Source organism: Zeugodacus cucurbitae, chromosome 5 (assembly GCF_028554725.1).
Source record: "Zeugodacus cucurbitae isolate PBARC_wt_2022May chromosome 5, idZeuCucr1.2, whole genome shotgun sequence".
Lineage (NCBI taxonomy): Eukaryota > Metazoa > Arthropoda > Insecta > Diptera > Tephritidae > Zeugodacus > Zeugodacus cucurbitae.
In genome coordinates, this window is record NC_071670.1 from 30484933 (window position 1) to 30497548 (window position 12616).

Below are 12616 nucleotides of genomic sequence, written 5' to 3' on the forward strand. Positions count from 1 at the left end.
TTCAATTGCAAACCGAACTTGTGAGAGTGTGTTTGTCGATTGCGACAAATGGAAAACGAAAATAAAAATCAAATGTGTAAAACAAAGAAAACTATTACACAAAAGATACAGGAATCTTTAGCCGCACGAGCGGTACTTGCCAATTGATTCTCTCTTTTCAATATCAAATTTGCACCGTAAATGCAGAATGTTCATGTACATTTACCATATATATGCTAGTTTTATTTGAATTTGTAGAAATTTTGCGGTAGAATTGAGCAAACTGCAATGGGCTTACATTGGTCATGAGCAGTTTGCTGAAGCCACAAAGCATATGTGTATCATTTGTTGGGTATTAAATGTGTTTGGCAAACAAAGTTTATAAGATTTAGAAAGAGAAAATAAATTAAAATTTTATATAACATTACCTTTTTTCATCCTTCGAGAGACGCTATGAGTTCTGGGTTTGAGAAAAGTATTTAATTAAGCAAGAAATATAATGTAATACCTAGTTGTTTACTATGTAATACCTAGGTGTTTACTCTTAAAATTAAATTTTAATAATTTTGACCCTTTGTGGGATCGTATATCTTTCCATGATGAAATGGCACCTTACTGGCAGGAAAAATTTGGCTCATTTGCTGTCGCTATCGGTCTACTTTTGGGGCGTCCCTATTGAAAAAACTTTTATTACGCATTTATCGAAATGTGCTCTATGCACACAGAAATCCTTTAATATCTTTGGTGTACCGAGAAAAGAGATTTACATTTGCAAGAAAATAGGTTGATGAAACTGACTCATGTTGGGATAACGATGTATGGAGTGACGAGTCAAAATTCAATATTTTTGGTTTAAATGGCGCTTAGAAAGTATGGAGGAAATCCAAAGAAGCTTTAAATATCAACAAGTAAAGAAGGGCTAAGTTCGGGTGTACCCAAACATTTTAAACTCTCGCAATTTATTTATTATACTCTCGCAACAAAAGTTGCTAAAGAGAGTATTATAGTTTTTTTCACATAACGGTTTTTTGTAACACCTAAAACTAAAATAGTTAGATATAGAGTCATATATACCAAAGTGATCAGGGTGACGAGTAGATTTGAAATCCGGATGTCTGTCCGTCCGTCCGTCTGTCCGTCTGTGCAAGCTGTAACTTGAGTAAAAATTAAGAAATCTTGACGAAACTTGGTACAAATATTCCTTGGCACCATAAGGAGATCAAGTTCGAAAATGGGCAAAATCGAACCATTGCACGCCCACAAAATGGCGAAAACATAAAACACATAAAGTGTCATAAATAAGCCATAAATGAAGATATTAAAGTAAAATTTGGAATAAATAGCGATATAAACCAAACCTTCTGCAGTCGGTTCTCTTAAGTACATACCACACCACACACCATGAAAATAGTTGAAATCGGATAATAACCACGCCCACCTCCCATACAAAGGTTAGGTTGAAGATTACTAAAAGTGAGTTAACTCACTAACGAAAAACGTCAGAAACACTAAATTTTGCAGAAGAAATAGCAGAAGGGAGCTGTACTCAGATTTTTTTACAAAATGGAAAATGGGCGTGGCATCGCCCACTTATGCGTCAAAAACCATATCTCAGGAACTACTCGACCGATTCGAATGAAATTCGGTATATAATATTTTCTTGACACCCTGATATGTATGTATGTGATTGGCGTTGCAACCGTTTAGCCGGTTATAGCCGAATCGACGATAGTGCGCCACCTGTCTCTCTCCTTCGCAGTTCGGCGCCAGTTGGAGATCCCAAGTGTAACCAGGTCGCTCTCCACCTGGTCCCTCCAACGGAGTGGAGGCCTTCCCCTTCCTCGGCTTCCTCCGGCGGGTACTGCATCGAACACTTTCAGGGCTGGAGTGTTTTCGTCCATTCGGACAACATGACCTAGCCAGCGTAGCCGCTGTCTTTTTATTCGCTGAACTATGTCAATGTCGTCGTATAACTCGTACAGCTCATCGTTCCATCGTCTGCGGTATTCGCCGTTGCCAATGTTCTGAGGACCATAAATCTTGCTCAAAATTTTCCTCTCGAAAACTCCTAGTGTCGTCTCATCTGATGTTGACATCGTCCAAGCTTCTGCACCGTAAAGCAGGACGGGAATGATAAGCGACTTGTAGAGCTTGATTTTGGTTCGTCGAGAGAGGACTTTACTGTTCAATTGCCTACTCAGTCCAAAGTAGCACCTGTTGGCAAGAGTTATTCTGCGCTGGATTTCGAGGCTGACATTGTTCGTGTTGTTGAAGCTGGTTCCCAGGTATACGAAATTATCTACGACCTCGAAGTTATGACTGTCAACAGTGACGTGGGAGCCAAGACGCGAATGCGCCGACTGTTTGTTTGATGACAGGAGATATTTCGTCTTGTCCTCATTCACCTCCAGACCCATTCGCTTCGCCTCCTTATCCATGCGGGAAAAAGCAGAACAAACGGCGCGGTTGTTGCTTCCGATAATATCAATATCAACGGCGTACGCCAGGAGCTGTACACTCTTGTAGAAGATTGTACCTTCTCGGTTTAGCTCTGCAGCTCTTATAATTTTTTCCAGCATCAGGTTAAAGAAGTCGCACGATAGTGAGTCACCTTGTCCGAAACCTCGTTTGGTATCGAACGGCTCGGAGAGGTCCTTCCAGATCCTGACGGAGCTTTTGGTGTTACTCAACGTCAACTTACACAGCCGTATTAGTTTTGCGAGGATACCAAATTCAGACATCGCGGCATAAAGGCAACTCCTTTTCGTGCTGTCGAAAGCAGCTTTAAAATCGACAAAAAGGTGGTGTGTGTCGATCCTCTTTTCTCGGGTCTTTTCCAAGTTTTGGCGCATGGTGAATATCTGGTCAGTTGTCGATTTTCCAGGTCTAAAGCCACACTGATAAGGTCCAATCAGTTTGTTGACGGTGGGCTTTAGTCTTTCACACAATACGCTCGATAGAACCTTGTATGCGATATTTAGGAGGCTGATCCCACGGTAATTGGCGCAGATTGTGGGATCTCCCTTTTTATGGATTGGGCAGAGCACACTGAGATTCCAATCGTCAGGCATGCTTTCTTCCGACCATATTCTACAAAGAAGCTGATGCATGCACCTTATCAGTTCTTCGCCGCCGTATTTGAATAGTGAATGGGCGAAATCGGTTCACATCGGTTCCACGACAACTTCCCATATAACTCAATTTCGAATTCCATCTGATTCCTTCACTTTATAATATGTACATAAGGAACCAATGAAGATAGCGGAATAAAACTTTACACAATTAGTATATATCATCTCTGGCTTCACTTGTGAAAAAATTGTCGAAAACGGACCATAACATTTCCATAGGTTTTTCAAAAGTATCTTCTCCTAGCTCCCATATACCTAATTATAGGTTTTTCAAAAATACGGTGAGCTTTATTCCGCATATATGTATTGGTTAAATTTCTTTAATAAATTGCGAGAGTATAAAATGTTCGGTTGCTCCCGAACTTAGCCTTTCCTAACTTGTTTTATTTTATTAATATAACATACAAGTTGACCCACATATTCGGCATATATGTACGTAATATAATATATATGTGGCGTAAAATCCATTGAAAATTCTAATATTAGTATTATAGGATAATATTAGTATATATAGGGAAAGTTATGACCCGATTTCACTCATTTTTGGCACGGAGAAAAAATAGTAGAAGAAAAATATTCCCTCCGAATTTCTTCAAAATATCTGAGATCCTTACCTATATTTTAGGTATAAAATTTGTAAATCAGATTTCCGTGATATTTAGAATGGCGGAGCCACACCATTTTGTGGGCGTTCCTATGTTGCAAGAAACACGTGTACCATGTTTCATCATGTGCTCATACGGACGGACAGACAGACATTCAAATTTGAACTCCACTCTTCACCCTGATCGCTTTGGTATATATAACCCTATATCTAACTCATTGAGTTTTAGGTGTTACAAACAACCGTTATGTGAACAAAACTATTATACTCTGGTAGCAACTTTGTTGCGAGAGTATAAAAACTTCATTTCAACTCTTAAACATGAAGGTGGCAACGTGATGGTGTGTGGGTGTATGGCCACAGGAGGAGTCGGAAAACTTGTATTGATTCTACACTGGACAAGCTCCTTTATTTTAAAATTTTGAAAGAGTACCTCGAATGGAGTGCATCCCGGTTTTTATCTTAATGTTTCAAAAGTGTGCGTAACAATTGTAAGTTCATTGTATTCATTGATGACTGTAAATTTATATATACAAAAAAGATCAGACTACCAAATCCCATTTTAAATGTAATTAAAACTTAGTAATTGTCTGAAGCCACATGATCATGAATGTTACACCTAATAGAAGAAAAATTCAATGGAATAATAATTTCTTTGGAACTGGAGTTGTTTCTACAAATTCGGAACTGATCGACACCAATTACGTTTCCCAGCCTAAAATTATGCTACTGAATCAAATTTTTTGGAGTTTTTTCAGTTTTGAATGGTCGACCGGAAAGCAAAAAGCAATAATTAATGTTATAACGGTAAATAAAAGAAGTTCTGAAATTATAATTTGGCACCAGCATCATCTAAATAGACTTTATTTTTTTATTTCATCGACGAAGATAACAAATTAGCAATAGTACTAAATGTCCTAAAATCGCACTAGTCTACAGCTGATAGCTACCTCACAGCTTATATGCCCACCATTTATTAGCTGTGTTTAAGCGTAAGTATAATCGCGTAAATACATATATACATTAGGGTGGCCCTTAGTTGTATGGAGGATAAAAAAAGTTTCTGGATTCTCGATCGCACCCCCTAGAAATATGCGAATAGCCCAAAAACTAGTATATACAAAGTTTTGGGTCAATCAAAAAAGGTTTAGAGGTTGCGCATGAAGCTTGAAATCCTGAAAAAAATAAGAATTTTTGCCATTTGTATGTCTCAGACTTCCATATTTCAAAGTCACACTATCCCTTACTGGTTTTCCATACCGTGATAAGATAATAAGAATAACATAAGAACCGTTATAACGGTATATCACGAGCATGCGACGCTTGAGAATGCACCACATTAAATTTACTTTCATATTTGTATTTCTGTAACTCTATCATCAATCGACCGATTTTTAAGATTGTGGTAATTTTGGAAAGGTAATAAAATGCAGATCTTATTACGTTATGGAAACCAGATAGTGTGGCTTTGAAATATGGAGACATAAAAATGGCAAAAATTCTTAATTTTTCAGGATTTCAAGCTCCTTGCGCAACCTCTAAACCTTTTTTGATTGACCCAAAACTTTGTATATACTAGTTTTTGGGCTATTCGCATATTTCTAGGGGGTGCGATCGAGAATCGGAATACTTTGGAAAATAAGGGCCACCCTAATGTACATATATATGTGCATAAAAGTTCACAGGTTCACATGTATAGAGAAACAGTTTTACGAGCATTCCTCACAGCATACAAATGGTTGGATATTAGGCGAAAATGTAGACGACTTCATTGCTATTATTAGTATTATCATTACTTCGCAGATTTAGTTATGCAAATAAAAATCATAATTTCACACATTGTACGCAATTGCAGACGAGCCTGTCAAACGGCAATTTAGTTGAACGAAATTGAGGCAAGTCAATTCTTTTGTACATATGTTAATTCAATATTTTCTACTTTCGGTATGTTAAAGTGATTAACTGCGAAAAATGTGGAAAATGCTTGATACAACAAGTATAACTGACTTCGTGCAAAACCAAATCTTGGTTACTCTAATCAAACCAAAGGTTATAAAATGTAATGAACCTTAAAACTATGAATAAATATGAACCACCGATAATCTGTCGTAGCCGTTAGCCTCACCTTTTAGGTTATCTTAATTTGTACAAGCATATGTGTGTACGTAATAACAATTAAAAATGATCACATTAATTTTGCTGAATTTACAAGTGAGTGAACCCATTACAATTCCACATTATCTACAAGCAACCGCAGTGAATTTTCAGAATAGTGACTTTAGCAGAAGAAAGTAATTGACTCAATCGTATATAAATTCAATTGAATTAAATATATACTGAGTCACATTTACCGAATATATATTGAAGTAACGCACTAATTATTGACACTGTTGAACTTATTCTTTAATAAAAACACTGAGTTTCGGCGACTTCATCATTTATGGAAAAGAAATTTATATCTTATAACGATAATTACACGCATAACACGCAAAATTTAATTCAGTTTAATTTTTTTTTTATTTTTTAGCCTTTTGTCACAGGAGTTAACCGGCCTTTGCTCGATTAAAGCGATGATTTAGACCGCTTTACCATACAAAAGACTTTTATTACGTTAATTTTTAATCGAATACAAATCAAGTGAGAACTGGGATGCAACTCTGCGGTTTGTTGTCCAAGCTGGAAATTTGGTTTTGATTAATGATAAAAAAACAATCAGCTGATGAACTTACCAACTTCTTATGAATAGCAATTAAAAAAATAAATAACAGCTGGTCGTTAATCGAGTAGCCAGCTGTGCGAAAGGCAAAAACTGGTTTCTCAATTATAATCTTAATGCATTCAATTAATTTTACTGTGCGAAAAAGCTAGTAGGTATTAAGAGACAGCGACATTTTATGTATATGTATATAATGGCTGACTCTTTTATTTGGTTTAATTTAATTTGTTGAGATAGAGAAAAATATATAATAAATATTAGTTAGGATCCATTGTGAAGTTGACCAGACAGTTGCAATTCATGAAAATATTTTAAAAAGTAATTTCAACCGAGATTTCGAGAAATTCATGCATGCTGAATGGAGTCCATGTGTTTTTCAGACCCAAGTTAAGAAATATATGGCACGCGAATATCGCAGAATTTGTTAACTTCTAAAGTGCACATTTCGTTTTTCCTTAAACGAAAAAAATATGTATATAATATTTTAAGTAAACCTAAGTTTTTGCTTGTTTTCAGTATATTTTTGGCAAATTACTAAGCAAAAGCTTACACTGAATCAACTTTTAAAAGTCGTATGAATTTTCAAAATTCGTGTTCTGTCCGCACAGAATTTATCTTAATTGATACGAAAAAAGCAAAATGGTTATATCTAGATTGCAAGCTATTCTGGAAAGACTCTCACATTGTTATTGCGTAGTGTTGCTTTTAAGCCAAAGGTATGTTAAAACGTTATTAAGATTGAATATAGAGCCAACATTATTTTTTGTATGTTCACTGTCTAAGATCTACACTGTTCCAGGATGAAGCAATGATGATGTAGAGCGTGCCTATGAAATTACAATATTGTTAAGATGAACATTTGATGACCGAGTCATATCAAAAATGGGTATGATAATGTCCTACCAAGGTTATTTGATCTTGATGTTAGATTTATAATTGAAGAACACACTGCGATCTATGTTCTGCTCTCTCCTATTATCACAGCATAATATCTAACACATTAAGAAAACAGTGTTCCAGAGCTGATGGACGTGATACTGTCCCATTACCTAACTCCTTATCCTCGCAATCGCCGGACAGTCAAGGAGCGGATGATCAGGTGTCTCCGCTTCTTGGTCACGGAATCAACTTTGATCCGATGAGCAGATTCCTAGTTAGTGAGGATGGCTCCTTAGTCTGCAGTGGCCAGTATATAGAGCCAATAGCTGTCTCAGTTTGTTTCTTGGAAGCGCAATACATCAAGACAATAGTCTAGGCAGATAAACCAACAACGACTGACTGCTTGTAAGGGATACACAAGAAATTATTATTTAAGAAAAATTACTGAGTAGAGACAACTATACTGCTTAAAATTAACTCATTCTAATATAATATGTGATTAAACGTAATCTGGGTTTACTTAGATGTCGAAATAATAAACCAATTTCAAATGATGAACCCCAAATTGTAGCATATATTGATGAAGAGATTCAATTTTGATCATCCTAATGCGATTTATTGCATTTTGTTTAGCTCGTATATGACGTCACGTTACAAATATAAACACTCCATAGCGCACGTTTTCCCCACTCCGGAAGCACAACAGCTACATATGTGCAATATTCCTACACAACTTGAAAGAAAATAAACCATTTCAAATCATACATGTTCTGCGGAATACTCGCTCATGGCAATCGGTTATCAATTAAACTTGATGAATTTGCGCGATTGTGCTCACGCTCACATTTGTCATGCACGACTGCAGCGCGATCCGAAGTCGAAGAAGATTGCCAAACGCCCATTACGACGTCGGCGTGAGCAGCTTGAAATAGAAGCTTAATTCGTTAGTGATCTCGTAGCTTAGTGGCTTAAGCAGCCAATGCAAATAGAAATGAGCATATATTATTTGTTGTTGTTGTTATTTATTAAAAATAAAATTGATAGGGTGCGTTGATAGCTCGCAACGCTAAGCGCAATCAGAGAATATACATATACATATGCTTGAATGGAACGTACTGCGACAGCAGAGAGACTTGATTACTGATCGTAAACATAGCAAGGCCGCAAAAGTCGGAACCCACATCGCTCGTACAGTTGACTGTGACACGAGAAACTATAAGGTTGTAATAAGCAGCCGGAAAACGCGCGCCCACAACGCGATACGACAATTACACAATATTGTGCTACTTATGGAATTTTTATTTGCATTCGATAATTTAGCAAGTACATAACCCAGTTACGATGCGCGCCGGTCTCAGTGTTTTCCTGCCGTTTCACCTAATTCTGCTGTTGTTGCTCAGCACCGCGGACGCAGCGCGTAGCATGAATCGGCAGCAGTTGAAGACAATCGAACGGTATATGGATCCGAGCGCGGATCCCTGTGATGACTACTACCAGTACGCGTGTGGCAATTGGCAGCATGTGCACGCCGACGCTGAATATTACGAAACAATCGGTCTCATCGACTATAAAGTGGATCAGGAGTATGCGCTATTGCTGAATAGTATACGCCGGCGTCGGCGTTTGCGGCAGGAACACGCTTTCGTGCGCAAGCTGCTCGACTACTACAAGTCCTGTCTGACAGTGTACGCTTACACGCCGCAGCAGTACCTGGACTGGTTGCAGGAGCATGAGAATTTGGTATGGCCAACAGTTTTGCCGAGTCGCTCCGCGAAGCGACGTAGCAAATCAGTGCGCTACGATTGGCTGTATATGCTGGCCGTGCTGCGCAAATATGGACTGAATTCCGTGTTTATTGAGGAGACTGTTATACAGCGACGTGATTATGCACGCGCCTCTGCCATTGATTTGGACAAACCAGTGCTAAATGGTGGCTTTCAACCAATGCCACATAAAGGCTTTCTACTGATCATGGAATATTTGGGCGTGACGAATGAGGAACGCAAAAGCAGACTGTGGGATGAATTGCATGAGTTCGAGACGAAGCTAAAAAGTTTGGATTTTGTGGAGGACACAACCGAAGAGGGTGAGGATAGCGCAGCAGCGCAGCGCGAAACAACCTTGGCAGAGCTCAATATGCCATTCCTCACGCGCTATTTGGATATCTTACTGGGGAAGCCGGTGGACCCTTACATGAAACTGACCATACAGAATCTGCCATATATGCGACTGTTGCTCACCGTGTTGGACGAGCATGAACCGGAATTCATCTGTCGCTATTTAATGTTGCGCTTTCTTTGGTACCTGAATATCGATGGACCGCGTAACTTTCTGAAAGGCGATTGTGTCTCACACACACGCAGTATGATGCCGCTGGCTATGACTTGGCTGTATGAACGCCACAATCCTGAACTCATCGACGAAAAGGCACACATTGAAGCGCTTTTTCGAAAATTATTGCAGCATTTCACACAGACACTACACAACAACGCTAATCAATTCGATGGGCACATCATACGCTTCTTGCAAGACAAACTCGATACCATGCGCATTAAGGTCGGTAATCTGCCACGTCCGGCCACTAGTCGCCTAGTCGAGGAATTCTACGCGGATTTGCAGATTGAGGCAAATGACTTCTATGGCAATCACTTGCGCTTACTGCAACATTTCACAAGCGCCAAGCACAAGCGCCTGAATGAGCTACTAGCACAGGATGACTCATTCTTCCACCTCGAGGATCCCGAAACAGGCGCTAGCTCCTCACCATACTATCTGCTACGTTCAAATGTGGTTATCGTGCCGCTCACCCTGCTGCATACGCCCATCTATCATCCACAAATGCACGAGGTCTTCAAGTACAGTTCGTTGGGTTTCCTTTTGTCGCACGAGATCACACACGGCTTCGATGACAGCGGCGTTGAGTTCGACAAGCGCGGCAATATGCGTGGCCCTTCCGAACGCATCAAATCGAATCAAATATTCGATTCGAATTTGAGCTGTTTGCGTTTACGCAATCCACAAATTGTCGACGAAAAAATCGCCGATGTCAGCGGTCTACGTTGGGCGTATGAGGCGTATTTTCAGAGCAATGGGAGCAATGCTAACGCTATTGCGCGTCCACTGCATTTCACCAGCCTCTCGCCGGAGCATGTATTCTTTCTCAATTTCGCACAGTTCTTCTGCGGCTCGCCCATTACCAGCACACGGGACTTGGAATTCAGTGAGCATGGCTCGGATAAGGAGCGTGTCTTGGACGCACTAGCGAATTTCGCCGAGTTCGGGCGCGTTTACGATTGCCAGGTAGGCAGCCGCATGCATCCACCACGTAAATGCCAACTCTGGAGATAGCAAAGGCATTAAGAGACTAACTTCAAAAAGTACTACAAAAGTACTTAAGTGTGTGTGAAAACTTCATTTTTGTATATACTAAAAGTTGTGTTAGTTACTATTGAAATTAGCAAACCTAAAATTAAGGTGTAAATAAAAAATGTATATAAAATACTAATATATAAATATATTTAAAATTTAACTTAAGCAATTAACTGAAACTGAACCCAACGTAAATGTGTGCGCGTGTGTGTCCATTGCAAAATGATAATATACAGCTGTATACTTATATGTTTACAGAGTCATACTAATATCATATGAATAAGCAGTTACAACTCGCTATAAATAAAACAAAAGCTCTGCTTTATCAAATAATATAATCAATTGTGACTTATCAATTTGTTGAAATACTGTGGCGACACAATCATATGCATCCTCAGGCCCACTGAAAACGTGTTGTGTGTGTGTGGTTTTGAAACAATTTCCTGGTATGTATGTATGTATAACAGTGGACTGTAAACACATATATACAGTTTGCTGTAGGTGCGATTGACCCAAGTGACCTCCAGCTTTTGCTTTGTTTATTTTATATTTGATATTCGAGCGGACTTCAGCTAAATTTGCGCCATCAAGTCTTAATCTGGAAAACAGTACAACAACAACAGCAAGCTCTGTGAAATAAAACACAAAAACTTCAAATGCTGAAGAGTAAATTTAAATACAATTGCTTAGTATGGGAAACGGCTTTGAATTAATGTTTGAAGACATTTTTGGTTTAGTTTCAGTTTAATGATTTATTTTCAACAAATTTTCTTCTTCTTTTTCTGATCATATCTCAAAAACATTTAAAAGTGAAATTAAATAAATGTTTAGTGGTGTCCAAATTAATTAAAATGTTTCAAGGTCAAACTAGTCGACATCTTCAAGCACAACAAATTTCATTCGTGATTTCAAGTTCTAATAAACTTTTCTTTTAAACGCACTCCAAAAACATAATCTGTATTTCCATATATTTTGTAATATCTTATATTTTATTGCTTATGTTCTTAAAGTACCCATTTCGTAAACATTTTTGTCCTACTGATTCTCCTGAGTGACGTTTATGCCATAGTAAAAATTAATTATTCTAGACAGATACTGAAATAGTAAACTATAATTAAATATTCGTTTATTATCGCTGACAGTTCTACGACTCAAATATTGTTGGAAACTCTTCTGTAGTATTATAAAACATTCCGAGTACGAATTACTAAAGCGTGATCCATTTTAAAGAAAAACATTGGGAAAATTCAAATCTAATGCGAAATGTTTATTATCATTCGAAAGAACATTCTTTGGCATATTATATATTTTTGAAAGATTATCTCTGCTACGTCTCAGTTGGTCCATCCGTTGAGTCCAATTTTCGATGGCTCGTTCGAGCATTTCAGCTGGTAAATGATTAATGAGCGAATTGAAGCGGGATTGTCTGCATATGCTTTACATATCCTCACAGGAAAAAGTCCAACGGTGTGATATCACACGATCTTGGTGAAATTGTCTGCTCCCCGAAGTGTTCTCTCAATAAATCCATTAATTTGGGAATGCCGTCTTGTTGAAACCAAATGTCGCAGAGATTCCGCGCTTCAATTTCATGCATCAAATGTCTTCGTCTCAAATGCGACAATTTTGCTTGTTTACATACCCATTGAGTCAAAAATGAGCCTCATCGCTGAACAGAATTTGGCTCGAAAACGTGGGATCTTCTTGGAACTTTTCAAGAGCCCATCGAGCGACTAACTTCACGTTTTCAGCAAAATGATGAACTCACAGCATTTTAATTTTTATGCGATGATATTATATGAAATTAGTTTAATTTTATTATTTTCAAATATTTTAAGTAGTTTGTCACTCTGGCTAAACCATATTTTGATCTTCCTTACTAAATATATTCATACACAGATATTGAAGTAGATTTCATTATTTAGAGATTTGCACAAA

The 12616-nt window shown here is 38.1% G+C and overlaps 1 protein-coding gene across 1 annotated transcript; it reads left to right on the top strand.

The window, feature by feature from the left end:
• Positions 1-8463: 8463 nt before the first annotated feature.
• On the top strand, positions 8464-11016 carry LOC105216461 (neprilysin-4). Its single transcript, XM_011190955.3, has one exon. It carries the CDS (start codon positions 8651-8653, stop codon positions 10655-10657), a length of 2007 nt encoding a protein of 668 aa, XP_011189257.1. The 5' UTR covers positions 8464-8650; the 3' UTR covers positions 10658-11016.
• The last annotated feature ends 1600 nt before the right edge of the window (positions 11017-12616 follow it).

Coding starts and splice junctions, on each gene's coding strand:
- LOC105216461 (XM_011190955.3), top strand. CDS start 8,651: ATGCGCGCCGGTCTCAGTGTTTTCCTGCCGTTTCACCTAATTCTGCTG.